Below are 20,760 nucleotides of genomic sequence, written 5' to 3'. Positions count from 1 at the left end.
AGGTTCGCTGCAAAGGGAGGGAAAGGAAGTTAACCCTCTTGCTTCTTTCACAGGTGCTCTTGACCGTCCACTCCCCTCTAGTGTCCCCTTCATTCCTCACAACTTACCCCCCTCGCCCCAAACAGGCTACAAACAAGAGGAAGACAGAATGAATAAACATGTATTCAGTATCAGAGAGTGTCCAGTTAGGGGGCAGATAATTAAAGCAGGATGACACGGTAGGATGTGACTGGCAGGGTAAGTAGGCCTCACTGGGAGAGCCAGGGGGATTTTAGGCTACGACCTGAAACAAGAAAGGAATCAGGCATTCGGAACCTGTGTTCGGGTCCCAAAAGAGAACAAGCTTGGCGGGCAAAGGGTGGAGAGCAGAGAGGGAAAGACAGATGTCCGGTGAGGAGAAAGGCGCCAGAGCCCAGGGCATTCAGGGAGGAATTTGATTTTATCTATACACGTCAAGAAAACCCACTGATGATCTTAAATGAGGTTGGAATTATATTTCATATTTATTCTTACATTTTTATTCACATCTTAAAAGGCAACTCTGGCTGTTGGGACCTTCAGTGGAGAGAATAGGTTACACTGAGGGCAAAACCCCTTAACGTCCCAGCTGACCTTTCCCCATTCTGGGCCTTCATTCCCCAGCTACAAAGCGGAGGTGGGAAGGAATGGGGTCCCAAGAAATCAGCGATAAAGACCTTGCCCCTCCCCCGCAAACGCAGAACACTTAACAGCTCCAGACAGACAGCTTCTGTATTTCTCCTGACACTTTTTCCTCCCTACGCTTTCAGAGTTAGGGTGGAAAACCGGTAAAAAGACCTCGCAGGCGCAAGCGGAGGAGGACTCGCTCCAAGAAACTGGGACTCGTGGCGGTGCTGCCCGGAGCAGCCAATCGCGAGGAGGAGAGCAGCCAGGGGGCGGTATCCCCGCGGGCCGCGCCGCGTCATTGGCTGGCGGCCGCGTCGCTCGCCGGCGGGGCCACGTGACTGCCACCCCCGGAGCGGTTGTACGGTTTGGGTCTTCCGCACCTCTGGGTCGGTAGCTCTTGCCCGCTCCACGCGGTCCCGCCCGGGCCCCGCCTTTTTCGGGGGCCGGGAGATGGGCGGGGAAGGGGACGCGCGGGTTAAAGGGAGGCAGGTCCCGGACCGGGCTATCCCTGCCCGCGCCGGGGTGTCCGCTCAGTCTCGCCACGGCGGAGGACGTGCCGGGAGCCCTCGGTGAGCCGGGACCCCCCAGACTGAGAGGTGAGAGGAAGGGAGGGGGCGCGAGAAGGGAGGAAGGAGAGGTGCCGGCCTGAGCGCGGTCAGAGGGCCCCGCTTGGGGGCATCCCGGCCTGTGTCCGAGGCGTGGTGGGAGGAAGCGGGGGCGTCGTGGCCCGGCTGTGGTAGGTGGGCGTGCGTCGGGGTGGCACCCTCGGTCAACACGGGCGATCAACGCCCTTCTCCAACCGCGGCGATCCCGACCCTGCTTTCAGCAACCCACCCCCTACCCCGCACACATCCCGCACCTCCTACGGTGCTGTTTTTCTGCCGGAGTCCTCATCTAGCCGTCTGGAACCCAGATAACTGGGAGAAAGACCGAGGAGATTGGAGCCGCCACCACTACCCAGCCTCCCACCCTTGGACGGATGGGGAAACTGAGGCTTGGACACGCAAGAGGACTTCATTATCTTGGTTTTTATTTTTATTTTATTTTTTTTAAGATTCTATTTATTTATTTGACAGAGAAAGAGAGATCACGAGTAGGCAGAGAGAGAGGAGGAAGCAGGCTCCCCGCGGAGCAGAGAGCCCGATGCGGGGCTCGATTTCAGGACCCTGAGATCATGACCTGAGCCGAAGGCAGTGGCTTAATCCACTGAGCCACCCAGGCGCCCCTCATTATCTTGGTTTTTAAAACCACACACACCTGGTTAAGTACAAATCAGGAACTGTACTTCTTTGTAGACAAAGTTGAAATTCTTTCACTGGATGGATGGGGCCACTGAAGGGACACACAGAGGGCCAGATCCTTGCCTGACATTATATAGCAAGTCCTTTGCAGAGCTAGGACTTGTACCCAGCTCTCCCAAACTCAGAGAATATCAGGCTGGGCCCTTTCTTTGCACAGGTTGGGGACCACGTGAGTTAGAAGCATATAGAATTTAAACTTTCTGGCACCCATTCTAGTTCCTTTTTTCCATTTCCTCATTTCTGGTCCTCTTTGTATAAAATCTGGAACTAATGTGATATCCAGTATTGGATTAAGCAGAAATTCTTGTTTTTGAATGTCGAGTGAGTAAGAAATGGAGAGCCAAGCCTGTTGGAAGAAATAAGCCCATTTATTTTCCTTTCAAGAATCTCCAAGGACAGACTAGTAGCTGTCGTTTTTTTGAACAAATGCTATGTGCCCAGGCACTGTGTTAAGTACTTGGGTTAGCTTTATACAACTTGCAAGTTAGCCCATTTTATAGGTGAGAAATTGATGCTGGATAAAATGAGTTTTTCACCAGTGCCATGCAGTTGTTGAATAGTATAGCTGGGATCTGAGTAGAGATCTGTCTAACTCCAGTACTTACCCAGTGATTCTCCTAGTGTGGCCCTCACCTCCCTGGCTCTGAGTCACCCAGGGTGCAGTCTTGGATCTCATTCCTGAATTTGCCTGAGAATCTGAATTTTAAAAGATCTCTGATTTGAATATCATTGTACTATAATATGCTGCCTCCCGGGGGAAGATCTAGAGTTTACATATTTTGGGCTTTGGAGAGGTCTAGATTAGATCTATGAGGGGTGAGCATTTTGAGCACTGATGTTACTTTTACTGAGCATAAACTGCCAAGCAGATGGTTACCAAACTGTAATTTCTTGACATGGCTTAGTTATGGTGAATGGAGGTGGAGAGAGAGGGGTCGCTGTTTTTTCTTTACTCCATAGTTGTTAAGCTATCATTTATCCATTCACTCAAGAAATATTTGTTAAGCACTGGTTAGGTGCTGTGCATGGGTCAAGGCATAGGAGATACAGCTGTGAACAAAACATGCAAGTTCCTGCCCTCATGAGAAAGACAGTTAACCATGAATGAATGAATGAATGTATACAGTGCAAAATGGTGAGAAGGGCCATGGAGAAAAATAAAGCCAAGTAAGGGGGATAGGACTGCAAGGCAGGAATGGGCCCAGGAGGGAGACATGGCTATGGTAGTGGTGCTATTTTAGAAGTTGTGTGTGGGAAGGAACTCATTAGGACAGTAGTTGGGCAGAAACCTACAAGAAGCAAGAAGCAAAGCCATGAACATATCCCCAAGCAGCATTCCAGTTAGAGGGCCAGCAGAAGTGGATGGAGGTAGGAACCTGCTTGGCTTGTTTGACTCTTGGCTGGGGTATGAATTATTCTAACCAAAGTGTAGTTACAGAGGTAAATTTTACATTGTTTCTCCTGATAGAAAAGGAAAATGAAAATGTTACCACTGTGTGCCTGTCATATGAAAGAGAAGTAATTTTATTATTAATCCTTTACCAAACCTGCTTCAATAATGTGTATGTTGCTTCAAGCAGTTTACCTTCACTTAGTAAAATTAGTAAGGTTCAGAAATGAGTTGAGCACTTAACCACGAACAATTGATTTGATCTAGCTCTTAAAACTTCATAGCAAGGAAACAGACTTGGGGGCAAAGTGGTATTTTAGAAAGAGAGGGAACCCTGGAGATTGGAAAATGAGGGTTGAGAAACTGGTCCTACTAGTTTAGCAAGTGACTGGAGGAAAGGATTCATAATCCCTTCCCAGATTTATTGAGGAGGCAAATGGGAGATGTATATGAAATCTTTTTGAAAGCAGTGAATTACTGTTAAGAAACTATTTAATAGTTTGATCCTTGTTTTACATTAAGTTATTTTCCTCTTGGGTATTTTACTTTGCTGTCTTACATTGGGCTTTATACCAGAAATAATACGTCATAGCGCTTGCCTAAGCTTTATGGTGGTTCTACTTTTTGCATCACAGACATAAGTGAACATTGTTAATCACTGGTGATGACTGGGAAATAAGACTTTTTTGTCTTCATTACATTTACTTGAAACTCCACCTTTATTTCAATAAATATAGGTATGCCACTGTACACCAATGGAAGGCACTGTGTCAGGTCTTGGATTACATAGGAATGAGGATGACTTGGTGTTTGCCCTTAAATACGCACTCTAGTTTGAAAGACACGTGACTTTATGTGCTAAGTAGTTATATGGAATATGTCAGGGTAGCATAGCCAAAGAAGTTTTAACCCCTTTGTCCTCTGGCATTTGAGGTGGGCTTTAAAGGAGTAGGAAAAGGACCAAGATAGTTGGAGAGAGAAGGAAAAGGCATTCCAGATGAATGAACAACATGAGCGAAGACCTAGAGGAACATAGGATGCTTAATATTTTCATGGACTGGTGACTAGAACTGTAGTGCTTGGAAGGAAGCAAAAGAAAGGCAGGTTCAGCTCATTTATGGAGAGAAACCTATACTAAACTTTTTAGATTATATGCTGCAGGAGGTGGGGAGCCATTGCAGATTTTTGAAGAGTGTATCCAAATGGTTTGTTTCTGTGTTGTTAATGAATGCTGCTTTTGAAGAAGAGGCAGCATACATGGTGGTTAAAAAATGTTGGTTCCGGAATGTCTGGGTAGCTCAGTTGGTTGGGAGTCCGCCTTCAGCTGAGGACATGATCCCGGAGTCCTGGGATCAGAGTCCCAAGTCTGGCTCCTTGTTCGGCAGGGAGCCTGCTTCTCCCTCTGCCTGCCTTCTCCCCTGTTTGTGCTCTCTCTTTCTCTCTGAAAAATCAATAAAATCTTAAAAAACAAAAACAATGTTGTTCCCATTAAGTTTTTAAGGCTAAAATATGTCTGTAATTTTCAAGTAGTTGAATGGAAAAAACCCTGAACAGGTACATTCGCAGAGTGCAAAAGTGCAGATGTAGCAAAACATTAACAATGGGTGAATTGTTAAGTTGTGTAACATATCATTCTTTTAACTTTTTAAAAAGTGTTCCACGTATTATTCTTTTAACTTTTCTGAAGATTTGAAAAGTTTCAAAATAAGCAGTCCAGAGACAGAATAGGTGTGAATCAAATAGGCTTTGGTTCCAGGCACCGTACCACTGCTTATAAGCAGTGTGGGTCCTGGGATATTATTTCCAGACTACACAGACCACGCCAGTTACAGCCTAGTTTAGTTGAGGTTTTTCCACATAAGTGAAGAGAGTCTTTTGGTAGAAGACTTGTTCACATCAATATTAGGTTAATGTTAAGACTTCTCAAGTCTTCCACAAACTTTAGTTCTAGGTTATTTTATATGATTGCTACTTCTTTCCCCTTCTCTGTCTGCTTTTGGATTATTTGGTATTTTCTGTGATTCCGTTTTTATCTCCTTTGTTGGTTTATTGGCCATAACTCTTTGTGATTAATGGAATTGCATTGGGTTTATAGTAGAAATCCTTAATTTATCACAGCCTACCTTCAGTGATAGTAAACCATTTCATGTATAGGATAAGAACTTTTTAGTACTATGCTTTCTCTCCTACTTTTGTTAATGTTAAAATATATATTAAACATAAAATTGGGGGCACCTGGGTGGCTCAGTTGGTTAAACGACTGCTTTTGGTTCAGGTCACAATCCCAGGACCCTGGGTTTGAACCCGGCATCGGGTTCCCTGCTCCCTGCTTGTGCTCTCCTGCTCTCTGTCAAATAAATAAATAAAATCTTAAAAAAAAATAACCATTTTAACCATTTTAAAATAAAAATAACCATTTTAACCATTTTAAACTTACAGTTCAGTACATCAAGTACGATTCACAATGTTGTGTAACTCTCAGTAGTCGTTACTTTTAAAACTTAAAAGAGACTGTAACCATTAAGAAAGAAATCATTCCCTGCAGTCCCTGGTAATCTCTAATCTATTTTCTGTCTCTGTAAATTTGCCTATTGTAGATACCTCATGTACGCAGAATCATACAGTGTTTGTCCTCTTGTGCCTGGCTTCTTTCACTTAGCGACACGGGTTCAGAGTTCATCCATGATGTAGATGAAGAGTATCAGAACTACATTCCTTTTTAGTAGCTAAACACTATTCCATTGTATGGCTTGTGCCACAATGTTTATCCATTTATCTGTGGGTGGATACTTCGATTGTTTCCACCTTTGGGCTGCTGTGAATAATGCTATTATGAACGGTGGCATACAAATATTTCAGTCCCTGTTTTTAATTGTTTTGGGAGATGCTTTTATCCCTAGGAGTGGAATTGTTGGGTCATGTAGTAATTCTCTTTACCTGTTTGAGAAACTACCAGACTCTTTCCCACAGGGGTTGTACCATTTTATATTCCCACCAGCAGTGTATCAATTACCTTTCAGAGAAACAGAACTCAGATTTTAGAAGTCAAAGGTAATTCTTTCTGGACTTTTTTTGGTTAAAATAACTTTTTAAAAATAGAAATCAGTCTGTCCATAACAAAATATTTATTAAATGCCTTCTGTGTGCCAAATTTTATGCTAGGTATTGTGAGAGTTTGCAAAAAGTATAAAACATCTTCTTGAACAATTTGTAATCTAGTTGAGAAGGTAAAGCATATATTCAGCTCATTCATTGAACATCTAAACAATGGAAATTCAGAGAAAAATGAGATACCATTTATGTGTTAATGACCAACATACCCCTCCCCTCCTCATTTATTTTTCCAGTTTCCGCTTCCCTCCTGGGCTTGACACCCCATTTCTTTCTTTCTTTTTTTTTTTTAAAGATTTTATTTATTTGACAGAGATCACAAGTAGGCAGACAGGCAGGCAGAGGTAGAGAGGAAGGGAAGCAGGCTCCCCGCTGAGCAGAGAGCCCAATGTGGGGCTCGATCCCAGGACCCTGGGATCATGACCTGAGCCAAAGGCAGAGGCTTTAACCCACTGAGCCACCCATGCACCCGACACCCCATTTCTAAGTGCTCACTGGACATCCTCGTTTGGACATCTAAGGGAAATGTCAAACCTGTGAAACCTAAAGTCAAACTTTTTGTTGTCTCCTTTCTTTCCACTTCCTCCTTCATGTTCCTAGACATCTTTCTTCCTTTTGTATGTGGTCCACCTCACGATTTGTGTTAGACTTGTCCTTCTCCTTTATTGTCTCTTGTCTGGTTGTACCACCGAAATGTCAAACCTCTTGCACCCCTGCCCCGCCTTGGAGTTCATGCCTTTGTCAGCCGTAGCGCATGGGATGAAGTCCAGGCTTTTGGGGATCAAATGAGAAACTAATCTTTCAGTCTAGTCTTAATCTCCTGCAGCTTCACCCCAGGAATCTGGCATTCTGGGTGATGTTTTCCTGGGTCTTGGATTATCCTGGGACCTTTCACTGGCCTCAGTTTCCTTTCCTTTCTTATTTGCAACTTCTTCACATTGGCCTGCGCCCTATGCTGCACTCTCTGAATATGCCAGACCTCTGTTGATGGCACCTTAGATTGTGATAGCTCATCGTTTATCATTGTCTTAACCCTCTGATTGTGCGGAGAAACTGGGGTTCTTATTCATTTTAGCAAGAACTTACTGATCCTTATGTGCTAAGCATCGTTTTTGTTACTGGGGATACTGTATGTGTGAGAAAGACTGTAATAGTTTCTTTAGTTTATAAATACATAGTATAATAGTGCTATGAAGAAATAAAGCCAGGTAAGGGTTTAGAGAATGATGGGGTGGAGTATTATTTTATTTGGAATGATCAAGGAAGGTCTCTCTAAGGAGATAATACTCAGTTGAAATCTGAAGGATGAGAAAAACACTGCAAAGATCTGGGAGTGATTATTCCAGGCAAAGAGAACTTGAGCAAGTGCAAAGACCCTGGAAAGAGAATCAACTTGGTACGTTCCAGAAACAGCAAGAAGGGCAGTAGGAAATGAAGGTAGAGAGGTGGGCAGGGCTCAGATTTCATAGGCCATTAGAGTGGCCCAGATAAGATGGTGGAGGGGAGTGAAAAGTGGTTAGATTCCAGGTACTTTGGGCAGTAGGGAGAAGATGGGTAGCCTGTCTGAGATAGAGCAGACAGGACTTGTTGATGGATCATATATAGGATTAGTGGGGTAGGGAAGAGAAAGATTGACCCCTTGGTTTGGGGTCTAGGTTCTGATGCATTGTGTCTAGCACAGTAATTAGCTTATAGTAGGTGCTTAGTAAATATTTATGATATAATGAAGACCAGTACCCAATCTCTAGGAGCTCCTATAGAAAAGTCAACCAATCCAGCATTGGAAGGCTTGCTTGTTGACACTAATGAACATTTGTAGAATAAGCAAAGTTTGCAAACCCCCAGAACAAAGATGGGTCTGAATTTTCATCTGACGGGGAACAGTCTTTCCTTTTGCTTCAGGAGACCTGCCCTCTCACAGCATTAGCTTCTCAGTCTAGGGTCTGGAACAGTTTGCCTAGGCTCCAGCCATCCTGGCTGCAGGTACCTGTGAATAGGTTGGAGACGGGTATGGAGCTATGATCTTCCCTGGATTTGTCTGGCAACAGTGGGTTGGAGGACCAGATGGCACTGTGTAAATGGAGACTCTGCCTTAGTTGTACCTGTTTATGGTTTAGTTTTTTCTAAAACAATCTTAAGTTCTTTCTTTATTCATAAAAGACAAAAAAGGTAAAATATTAATTGCTTAATAGGAAAAGAATATTAGCATAACAGAAGATGTAATAAGATAACATATAATTATTTATCAAATGAGTGATATTTTAAACCCTTCTCAGAAACCTTCAGGGACTCTGTACTGCCTGCACATCAAAGTCTGCCTTTTTTAAGCTGGCATACAGAATCTTCCAGAATCTCTCCCAAGTACCTTTGCGGCTTCCTCTTAAACCAATTTCCCATGTGCATCTGGTACTGAAAACATTCTAATTTCTGATTCTTTTCTGCCAATCTCAGAACGATCTCTGAGTTTTCTTCTCCCTCATACATTTTCCAAGTTCTCTCTTACTCTTTCAACTCTGACCCAGACTTTAGAGCCCAGGTGAGACATGAGACAGGTTCTTCCCTTGAAGCCTTTCTGAACTCTTCCAGCTCCTGGAGATTTCTGCCCTGTGCAGATGCTGTGATCATTGTGGTTGGCGGCTTCGGTTTTATGTGGCAGCGAGTGTGGCATGTACAGACAGGTCGAGCAGAGCATGACTATGGAGCCATTTTGTTTCAGAGGCTGACTTTACCACTCTCCTCTGAACATAATTGCCGTCTGAAAGGGCATTTCAGTTTCACGAATTGCATAACTGTTATATAAGCACTGTTAGTTAAAATGCTATGCCGTAATTACCAAAAGTAGACATTGTTTTGCTTATATCCAAATCTTCAAAAGGAAGTTTGCTGACTGCTGTTGGGCATATACAGAAGAGGTGTAACCTCTCTTCTAGTCCATTACTCTAACCTCTTGGTAATTCACATGGATATTGTGCCAGAGCTGCTGGTACTCATCTGGATCAGACCACCTTCTAGGTGGTCACAGCTGCGTGTGTGCTGTTGAAGAAGGAAGTACAGAAATGTCTTTCCTTTTTGTGTTGCCTGAGCTACTGTTGTTTAATGTATGCAGATGTAAATGTATTTTTCAAATGGTTTTTTAAAAAAGATTTTTATTTATTTATTTGACAGAGAGGGAAGGATCACAAGTAGAGCAGCAGGCAGAGAGAGGGGAAGCAGGCTCCCCGCTGAGCAGAGAGCCCAGTGCGGGGCTCGATCCCAGGACCCTGAGATCATTACCTGAACCCACTGAGCCACCCAGGCACCCCTCAAATGTTTTTTTCCCCACTTTAGATTCCTGCAAAGTAATGTGGAAAATTCGAATGTTTTCCTCTTGAACCTTTCCTCTTCTCACTCTCAATGATCAGTGTTAATAAAGGGAGAAACTAGCCTAGACGATACAGTAGAATCATATTTTGTTGAACTTCATGGAATGTATAGTTTGTGTTTCAACCTCCTTAAAATGGATGTCTGGCTATAAGCTCTATTCCAAGGATAAACACTGTCATTTCTTAATGTTCATGGAGCAATTGATGAATACTATAATTGAAAGCAGTAATTGTCTTGGGCAAATGAGAGGATTTTTGTGCAAAAAGGGGTATTTGAAAAATATGTTCCTGAGTAGATATTTCCACTTGAAGATAAATATTGCTTTGGATCCTACTTTTTTTCTGTATTTGAGTTATTTGCTTAGCCAGTGTTGTAGTTCCTATTTTAGAAAGCATATACCTGGACATTTTGGAGGATACAAAGACTACTTAGAGTGGAGTTTGTTCCCAAGGAGCTTAGTTTGTATGAAGGTCATACCTACAATTTAGTTTAAGACAATTTTTAATGTAGTTTTATGTTGCTTTGGGTTTTAAAATAGCATGAAAGAGAAAAAATATACAGTGTTGAGAATTTTAGGAGGTGAGTAGAACAGATGATGGAGACTATAGATGGCTTTTAGATTCAGACTGATGGCAATTATTGATTCCAGTTCTAGGACTGTTTGTGAACGAATGAATACCTAAATTTTTGAGAGCTAGAGATGAAAAGGACCGTGGCCAAGATTATAGTGAATGGAGAGTAGGGTACAAGTTTGTAGTTACCAGTGCTAGAGAGCAGGTAGGTGAAAGTGGGATGTGTAGGGTAGCTGAATTCTAACGTGTTTGGAAGTATCTGAGGTTAGAGAAAGCTAATTAGATAGGTGGTAGGAATGGCGCCATGCTCAAAAAGAGCTATGCTTAGAGTCCTAAAATCTGGATTTTGTTACCTGGCTCAGTCATTTACAAGCTAAATAAATTACTACATTAGGCAAGTCCTTTTCACTTTTATAATCTATCTATATTTAAAGTCTCTAGGGGTCTCTAGGGGTGCCTGGATGGCTCAGTTGGTGAAATGACTGACTCACGATTTTGGCTCAGGTCGTGATATCAGGGTCATGGTATCTAGCCCTGTGTCAGGCTCTATGCCTATCGTGGAACCTGCTTAAGATTCTCTCTCTCCCTCTGGCTCTCCCTTGCCCTTCCCTTCATGCTCTCTCAAAAATAAGTAATTAAGTAAATAAATAAATAAATATTGGGCTTCTTATAGATAGCATATAGTTGGGTTTTATTTTTTAAATTTAACCTAACACTCACTACCTTTTAACTTACATGTTTAGACTATTCACAGTTGTGATTATTTTTGTTTGTTTGTTTTTTTTTTTTAAAGATTTTATTTATTTATTTGACAGACAGAGATCACAAGTAGGCAGAGAGGCAGGCAGAGAGAGAGGAGGAAGCAGGCTCCCCGCTGAGCAGAGAGCCCGATGCGGGGCTCGATCCCAAGACCCTGGGATCATGACCTGAGCTGAAGGCAGAGGCTTCAACCCACTGAGCCACCCAGGCGCCCCTATTTTTGTTTGTTTTAAATTCTTCCACTTTGCAAGCTGTTCCACCTACTTTTAGTTCTTTTTTTCCTCTTTCTTTGCTTTCTTTCAGATTGAAAAATTTTTATGATCCTGTTTTCTCTCTACAATTGTCGTATTATTTATATTTTTAAAAAATTAGTTGTTACTCTTGGGTTTACAATATACATCTATTATCAGAGCCTGCCTTCAAATAATAATTTATCACTTCATATCTAGTTTAAGACCTTAAAATCCCCAATTCCTCCACCCATTTTTTTGTGCTATTTTTATATAGTTTATACAATTTTACATTTATGTATTTTATTTTGCAGACCTATTTCTGTCTGATATATGTAAATACAGTAGCACTGGTCTATTGGAAGTTCTCTTAGTATTTGTCTGAGAAAGTTTTTATTTCTCCATCTCTTAAAAGATATTCTCTCTGGTTATAGAATTGTTGACAGCTGTTTTTCTGTGATAAAGGCGTTACTCTGTTATCTTCTGATGTTTCAAATGAGAAATCAGTTATAATTTTTGTCTTTGTTCCTGTGCATTTTAATTTGGCTGTCTCAGATGTTATCTTTGTCTTCAGGATTTTATCTTTGCTTTTAGCAGCTTGAGTATGATATATGTATGTGTGGGATTTTGTTTTATTTTTGTTTCTAGATTTGTTGTTTTTGGTATTCTCTGAGATTCTTGGATCTATAGTTTGGTGTCTGTCTTTAATTTTGGAAAATTCTTGGCTACTGTGCCTTCAAATATTTTTTTCTGCCCATTCTTTGTCCTTTCCTTTTGGGATTCCAATTATACATAAGTTAGATTGCTTAATATGTCCCATAGCTCTTGGCTGTTCTCTTACATTATTGTTTGTTTTTTTTAATTCTGTTTTTTTTCTTTCTTTTTCAGTTTGGATAATTTCTTTTGACTGGTCCTTGATTTCGTGGATTCTTTCTTTGACTCTGTCAAATATGTTGATGACCCTGTCAGAGGCATTCATTCTTCATGTATTAACTGTGTTTTTCACTTTTAGTATTTCAATTCTTTCTTACAGTTTCCATCACTCTGTTGCATTTTCTAGTATTAACTTTTATCTTTTTCCTTCCCAGATAGCAGCCATGTCAGGCAAGATTAGGATTTTGTTGGTTTTTTCTTATGCCTCTTTTGCATATCTTAGGTTTGGAAAAGCCTTTTGACCCAGGAATCACCAAGAGCTGTTCCAAAATAGAAGGACATAAGAAATGTACTCAAACTAGCTTGGCCTGAGTAGGAAGTAAGAAGAGAGTTATAGACGGGTTGCATTGAGGAATGAAGAGCTGCTGTGTGTATCCATAAATCTGATTGACTTGCTCAGGGTAAGTGGTCATCTAAATCTGTTCTTTTCTTCTTTATAACTTAATAAGATCATAAAGTAACTATTATTTCACTCTTGTTAAATGGGATGACCAGCTATAGCCCCTTCATCCAAACAAAATTAATGTGTGTTATTTTTACAGTAAAGGGTGTATTTTTCTGTCAATTCCAAAACAGGAAATTTTCTGAGTCTTCCATCTAATATATTTTCATCTCTGTTTGGCCACAGTCATAAAGTTGTGTATTCATTTGTCCTTTGATTCATTCAAATATGTTGTAAGTCTCCTGTCTCAGAGTTGTTGTACATTTGTTGGTAATTAAGTGGTGAGCAAGATATCCTTTCCTCCAGGAACTGGAGAGACTCTTACTTAACTAACACAAAAGTGTGATTAGTACTATTATGAAGCTGCAAAATGCTATGGGATACAGAGAGTATAGTGATTCGCTTGGGCTAGGGGATTGGTCAGTGCTTTGTAGAAGAGGTAGCATTTTAACTGGGTATAAAAATGATTAGAACCTTGATGGTCAGAGAGGTTGATCGCCATTCTAAGCTAAGCAAACAGCTAACACAAAGACATTCACTTGTGAAGTATCTGGTAAGCAGTTTATGGTCTATTACAAGAAAAGGACCATCTTAGTTTCAGGGACTTGCAGGTAGCATTGAAGGTTTGAGACTAGATCCTGTTTTGTGGTATACCAGGGAGTGAAAAACTTGGAAAGAGGACAGTGATAGTGGGAGGGGACAGGCCATCCTGATACCTTTTCTGGAGGGGAAAACTGCGAGGGGAGCCAGGCAGAGATGGAGAAGAATTCTTGATAGTTATACTTTGGGAAGTCCCATACCTAATGACTTATTTGCTTTGACTTGGCTGGTTTTGGTCTGGTTTTGCTTTTGTTTTTGTTTTTGTTTTCCCTGATCAAGACATACGAGGCTCAAGTAAAGAAAGTGAATCTGATACTTGCCCCCGAACTGAACTTCCTCTTCACTCTCACAAAAGACAAATAGAACTGTTAAAATGTGTGAGCAGTGAGAATTACTTAATCCATCAATTCTGGTGTTTTCTTCAGGGTAGAAGGCTGAAGCGTCTATCTCCAGAAATGTCTTTGGAAAGTAAAGAGCAAAATGATCTGTCACCCAAGAATTCAGTTGAAGAAAACCACCAAAACCGTTCTCTGTCTGATATGCATCTGGAGCTCGAAAGGGACTCAGGTACTGCCTTGAAGCAATTTGAAGCAAGTGATCAAAGCACACCTTACCATAGGATCCACATGGAGCCTCAAGAGAAGTCAACTACTGACTTCAAGCAATTCGTCATTAAAAAACTGCACAAGAGTTGCCAGTGCAGTCCAACCAGAGCCAAAAATATGATTTTGGGTTTCCTTCCTGTTTTGCAGTGGCTCCCAAAATATGATCTGAAGAAAAACATTTTAGGGGATGTGATGTCTGGCTTGATCGTGGGCATCCTATTAGTGCCCCAGTCCATTGCTTACTCCCTGTTGGCTGGCCAAGAACCTATCTATGGGCTGTATACCTCTTTTTTTGCCAGCATCATTTATTTCTTATTGGGTACCTCCCGTCACATCTCTGTGGGCATTTTTGGAATATTGTGCCTTATGATAGGTGAGGTAGTTGACCGAGAACTACTCAAAGCCGGCTATGACACTGCCGAGGGCGCGCCTTCTCATTTCGGGATGGTTTCAAATGGGAGCGCGCTGGTAAACCAGACGTCGGACTGGATGTGTGACAGAAGCTGCTATGCGATCGCAGTTGGCAGCACGGTGACCTTCCTGGCTGGAGTTTACCAGGTAAGAAACCATGGCCCGAGTGGTTCTTTCTAGCAAAAGCAGTCCCTGTACTTGAAATCTCAGATATCTCAGAGGTCTCAGAGAGCGTAATAATTAAAGCTGTCATTCATTGAATGCTCAGGACATGTGAGGGATAGAGCCAAAATTCAAGCCCGGGTTTGACTCCGCAGGTAAGATAAGGCTGCTTCTCTTTTCTCAGCCTTAGGCTGCCTCTTAACCAAGGAATTTCAGTCAGCCAGACTGTCATTATCTGGTTGTAAAAACGTTGACCAGCTCACTGTCCAGATCACTCAGGACAACTCCATCATTTTACACGTTGAGAAACATTGGGTTTGCTTGTGATGATGCGTGGTTGCTTATCGGCAGAGTCAGCATGAACAAGCCAGGAGGGTAACAGGCTGCGGGGTTGGCAAAGGGAGGAGAGCAGGTGGTTTCAAACTATAGATGCCCCCCGCCCCGGCCCCACCTTTAGATTTGATGCTTTGGTGAGTGACTCTCACCAAAGATGGCAATTTTCTTGGACTTCTGGGGAACAATTGAGAACCACCATTTCGTATTATTAGCCAGAAGAAAGGATTAGAAAATCAGATTCTCTTCGGGTCTCCCGTAGAATCTGCTAAGCGACCATTATCATCCTTCCCCTGTCTTTTGGCCTCCAGGAGTCAACGCCAGCATTAAACCTCTTCTCTGTTATAGGCATTTGGTTCCAGTGTGGGCTGGGGGAGGGAGAGTAGCTCCTTTCGTGTGGTGTCCGGTGAAGAGGAGAGGCAGAAGCGGGTGATGGGCAGAGGAGTGGGGGGCTCTGCAGGGTCTGTGTTTGCTTTTTTATTAGTATGTCTCACCAGTGAGAATAGGCTCAGTAGAATTCTGAGGAATCATTGGGAAGAGGAAAAAATAAAGAAATGAAAAAGTTTTGTCTTTGAGGACGCAGATTTGGTATGGGAGGCAGTTTGGCATCAGCACATATACACTGAATGAGAACAGTTTCTCGGCATGAGGTTAATGAGTGTGTGCTATAGTAATTTTAAATATGATTCTTTGATGTGAATCCAGTTTTTTGTTTTATCAGTTAAAACTTCACTTTTATAGGCTGATTCGTAATTTAATGAAAACACATGGTTTTTTAATTACGAGAATTTTTCCAGGTTGAGTTTTTATAATTTCTTGTGGATCCTTAAGAATTTTTTCTTTTCCAAAGAGGTCTGAACTTTATTCATGCTTAAGAAACATTGTAGAAGAAGGTAGGAATCTTCAGTTCTTGTCTCATCCGGGCTGAGTAACAGTGTGACTTTGGGCTAGTTTCTTAGCCATCTGCGTGTCAGTAGAACGAGAGGACTGATGTACAGTTGAATTTTTCCCTACCTCTGACATTTTGTGATGCTGCAGGTACATCTCCATGCAAAGCAATGCCAGGATATTTATTTAGAGGGTTTAGAAGCTCTTTTCCACTTACATTTAACACTTATATATCCTTCCTTCCAGGTAGCGATGGGCTTCTTCCAAGTGGGCTTTGTTTCTGTCTACCTCTCAGACGCCTTGCTGAGTGGATTTGTCACTGGTGCCTCCTTCACTATTCTTACGTCTCAGGCCAAGTATCTCCTTGGGCTCAGCCTTCCTCGGAGTAGTGGTGCGGGCTCACTCATCACCACTTGGATACAAATCTTCAGAAACATCCATAAGACCAATCTCTGTGATCTCATCACCAGCCTTTTGTGCCTTTTGGTTCTCTTGCCAACCAAAGAACTCAATGAGCACTTCAAGTCCAAGCTTAAGGCACCAGTTCCAACTGAACTCATTGTCGTTGTGGCAGCCACGTTAGCCTCTCATTTTGGAAAACTAAATGAGAAATACAATACCAGTATTGCTGGGTCTATTCCCACAGGGTTCATGCCACCAAAAGCACCCGACTGGAACCTAATTCCTAGTTTGGCTGTAGATGCAATAGCTATTTCGATCATTGGTTTTGCTATCACTGTATCACTTTCTGAGATGTTTGCCAAGAAACATGGCTACACGGTCAAAGCCAATCAGGAGATGTATGCCATTGGCTTTTGCAATATCATCCCTTCCTTCTTCCACTGCTTTACTACTAGCGCAGCTCTTGCAAAGACCTTGGTTAAAGAATCAACAGGCTGCCAAACTCAGCTTTCTGGTGTGGTGACAGCCTTGGTTCTTCTGTTGGTCCTCCTGGTAATAGCTCCTTTATTCTATTCCCTTCAGAAAAGTGTCCTTGGTGTAATCACCATTGTAAATCTCCGGGGAGCCCTACTTAAATTTAAGGATCTGCCCAAGATGTGGAAGGTTAGCAGAATGGATACAGTTATCTGGTTTGTTACCATGCTGTCCTCTGCACTGATAAGTACTGAAATAGGCCTGCTTACTGGGGTTTGTTTTTCTATGTTTTGTGTCATTCTCCGCACTCAGAAGCCAAAGACTTCATTGCTTGGTTTGGTGGAAGAGTCTGAAATCTTTGAATCCGTGTCTGCTTACAAGAATCTTCAGACTAAGCCGGGCATCAAGATATTCCGTTTTGTAGCCCCTCTCTACTACATAAACAAAGAATGTTTTAAATCTGCTTTATACAAAAAGACTCTCAACCCAGTCTTAGTAAAGGCCGCTCGGAAGAAGGCCGCAAAGAGAAAGATCACGAAGGAGACAGTGAGTCTCAGTGGAATCCAGGACGAAGTTTCCGTGCAACTTTCCCATGATCCCTTGGACCTTCATACCATAGTGATTGACTGTAGCGCAATACAGTTTTTAGATACAGCAGGGATCCATACACTGAAAGAAGTTCGTAGAGATTATGAAGCCATTGGCATCCAGGTTCTGCTGGCTCAATGCAATCCCTCTGTGAGGGATTCCCTGGCCTGCGGAGAGTATTTCAAAGAGGAAGAAGAAAACCTCCTCTTTTATAGTGTGTATGAAGCAATGGCCTTTGCAGAATATCAGAATCAGAAAGGAGTATGTATTTCTAATGGTCTGAGCCTTTCCAGTGATTGACTGACAAAGTAGATGGAAAGAAGAATGATGTCTAGCCAATAGGTTAAGGTTTGAAGGATTTAACATTTTGTAGTTCCACAGTGGAAACTGTTGCACTTGAAATTTTAACCTGGGGCGCCTGGGTGGTTCGGTCCGTTAAGCGTCTGCCTTCGGCTCAGGTCATGATCCCAGGGTCCTGGACGGTTAAGCATCTGCCTTCGGCTCAGGTCATGATCCCAGGGTTCTGGAATTGAGCCCCACATTGGGCTCCCTGCTCAGTGGGGAGCCTGCTTCTCCCTCTCCCTCTGTGTGCTCACCCTCGCGTGCATGCACGCGCTCTCTCTCTCAAATAAATAAATAAATGTTTTTAAAAAAAGAAAGTTTCACCTGTTTGTTAGACATTATTCCATTGATGCTGATGACCTCTCTAGATAGACATATGTGGCGAAGTTTATAGTTGGGCAGAATCACAAAGAAGTAAATAATGTGGTTTCAGGCTTCCTTGCAGATATGAGGTATTCTTGGAATTACATAAATATTAAACTGTAAACTAGCCCTCAAACTCAATTACCATGCTATTGTAGAAGATAAGCGTCTGGACTCTTCCTTCAGAATCAGGAGATAAAGCCGACATTGACGTGGGAAGTGCTGGCACCAACTTGATGTGACTCTTTGGAGGGGGAGTAGAAAGGAGGCAAGGAAACAGTGTTGTGCCTGCCCTGATACCAGCAGGTCAGGAGACTTCTGGGGCAAAGGGTTTATTCTTGTACTTCTCTCTTCCCAGTCTTGGCTCCCTAGACATCAGTAGCATCTCTGGCTTGGTGTAGGAGAGCACCATTCCTTCAGGCAGGGAACCACGGGCACAGTCTTATTAGGGGCTTGGGGGCTGGGCAGGCTTGTGAAATCCTCCCAGCTGGCCTCATGTTACTTAGAGCATTCTTCATGATACATTGGATGTTTTTAGTCTTGCCTGTTTATTTAGGGTAAGTATGCAAGGGAAGAGCTCTTCTTCTTAATCAGCCAGAATAATAGGAATCCTCCCTGTCTTTTCTGTGATCTCAGTCTGTCCCTGTTTCTGAGTAGTTCTCCACCAGTAAGCTCTATGGTAGCTTTCATTCACTTAGTGTTTCTCATGGAACCTGTCTTATACTGCTGTGGATTACCAGCGACAAGCTTGCCAGGTAAGAGGCAGAACGCTGACTCCACAATTCTAGACAGCCATTTTAAATGAGCCTGAGGCCACTGTTAAGGATGGATTGAAAAAAGGAATGATTGACGGTTTCTTTTAAGATTTGTTTACTTAGCAGTGAATTTTTTTTTCCCTTCCCATGGCATTTTAGCAAGGGTCCCTGGGGATTGACAGGCTTCCTCGAATAGAAGGTAACTATTCATCTTTACTCTTGCAGGAATATTTTATTGTGACCAATGGAAAGGAGTGCATGGAAGTGATTAGATGCTTCCAAAAGAACATCAATAATTAACTGGTAGATGTTTTACTGAAAACAAAGCTAATGCTTACTGCCATGCACCTTATTGATGTACAATAAATATGGATGACAGTGGCAGCTTTTAACTCTCTGGGTTACCTAAAACTATTATGCAGGAGGATTTAGAAACATCACATTCATACATCCCATCTTCTGTGTATATATTATTTATGACAGCTGGCCACAGGTTATGGCCACAGAAATAGTTCCTTTTTAAAAGCAAGAATGTCTGACATTAAAATCTTATCATTCTGTATGTGGACCTTGATAGGCAAGAAAAAAAAAAAAACAGGTTTTCCAAAGTTAGGACTAGGAGACTAATTTATGTGAGCTTGAAACATTTAGCCATGCTAACACAAGCAAAATAATAATTACAGAAATGCAAATCATTTTTTAACCTCCTACTACATTCTAAACAACTTAAATATTTATGAGAAGCAAACCCTATGTGTAGGGCATCTGTTGGAGTGGGACACTTTTAAACATATTTAGCTTCCTTGTTGGCTGCAAAAACTCCCAAGTGTTGCTATTCTATTGGTAGAACTCTGCCCATCTGTTTACATGGAAAATGCCTTTCTATTATTAAAGCTATTTCTCAATTTTAAAAAAAAGCAGATTTCTATCTTGGAAGTGATTGACTTCATGGTTAAATATAATAGTACTAAATTTTGACATCCTTTTAGAACTTAAGTCTAGAATTTCAGAAATATTAACTGCTATTTGTTATTTGTGGGTTTTTCCCCACCTTTTGTTGTTTTTTAGCCACTATTTGCCCTTTCTATCCAGTTTTAGGAATAGTAATAGTGAAATCACAGTGTCTTGGTTAGTTGTTTGTTTTTAATCCCTCTTAACTACCCCGCCAAACCAGGTTTGAATCCAGACCATTACAGATGTCTTATGCCATGTGAGAGAGAGTAAATGAGTACATGTTCAAGATAACCCTATAATTTAGCAAACACTAGCACAGCAAAAAAAAAAAAAAAAAGTGTCCAAAGAATCTGGAAAATGCCTTGGAATGGAGGAACAGGATCTGACTTTGATCTGACTTCTCTGTCCATATGTCGATATAAACAATTCTGGAAGTTCATACGATTAGCAGATTCTTGAATTGTGTTCCGGTTTGTTCCTCTTCGACCCAAGCAAGCAAACAGGAGAATCTACTTTTGGCATCCACATGTAAACATATTTAAGATTTCACTAGAATTTATACCTCACTTCTCTGCTTGGGTTGAGGCCCTCCTATACTGACACACGGTTGATTGCTAGTATTTAAAGAAATCAAATCTGAAACCAAAATCTAACTCCCCAACAGAACCATTATTTCCATTTTTTTTCTTGCTCAAGGCTTGGACTTTAGTTAATAACTGATACTTTACACACTTTATTGATACAAAAATATCCTGCTTAGCCTAAACTTTAGAGTCTAAAGGAAGCATTTTCTCATTGCTTATTAACAAATGTATAAAATTCCAAATATCTTCAAACTGTCATTTAATTGAAACGTAGTGTCTACGTTCTTGATGGTTAAAACTCTGAGAGCCGGAGGGGTGAGGTATGCCAGGGCACAGAAAGAGAAAGGATAACATTCAAGAGGAGTGAAAGGAATACACCACTGAAAAAGCCTCTCTGACCAAATGGGGGAGAAAGGAGAGGGACCCACTTGAGTAGGATCCAATCCCCAGAGCCTCACACAGCAGTAGGGAGAGGAGGAATAGGAGCCACACCTTAATTTGACAGCAGAGTCAGAACTGGGTTCTGTTTCTAGAAAGGGAGGGCAGATTCACC

The 20,760-nt window shown here is 41.9% G+C and overlaps 1 protein-coding gene across 1 annotated transcript; it reads left to right on the top strand.

The window, feature by feature from the left end:
• The first annotated feature begins 971 nt into the window (after nucleotides 1-971).
• SLC26A2 (solute carrier family 26 member 2) lies at nucleotides 972-19,937 on the top strand. Its single transcript, XM_080804548.1, has 4 exons — nucleotides 972-1,241; nucleotides 12,528-12,705; nucleotides 13,772-14,509; nucleotides 15,992-19,937. The coding sequence occupies exons 3-4, from the start codon at nucleotides 13,802-13,804 to the stop codon at nucleotides 17,507-17,509; spliced, it is 2,226 nt and encodes a 741-aa protein (XP_080660674.1). The 5' UTR covers nucleotides 972-1,241; nucleotides 12,528-12,705; nucleotides 13,772-13,801; the 3' UTR covers nucleotides 17,510-19,937.
• The last annotated feature ends 823 nt before the right edge of the window (nucleotides 19,938-20,760 follow it).

This window comes from Martes martes (assembly GCF_963455335.1).
Source record: "Martes martes genome assembly, chromosome: 5".
Lineage (NCBI taxonomy): Eukaryota > Metazoa > Chordata > Mammalia > Carnivora > Mustelidae > Martes > Martes martes.
This window is presented reverse-complemented; position numbering and strand designations above follow the sequence as displayed.

What these genes read in the sequence shown, in the direction of transcription:
- SLC26A2 (XM_080804548.1), top strand. Translation starts at nt 13,802, where the DNA reads ATGTCTTTGGAAAGTAAAGAGCAAAATGATCTGTCACCCAAGAATTCA. An exon ending in TCCTGGCTGGAGTTTACCAG is followed by an intron (nt 14,510 to 15,991) that starts GTAAGAAACCAT and finishes CCTTCCTTCCAG; the next exon opens with GTAGCGATGGGCTTCTTCCA.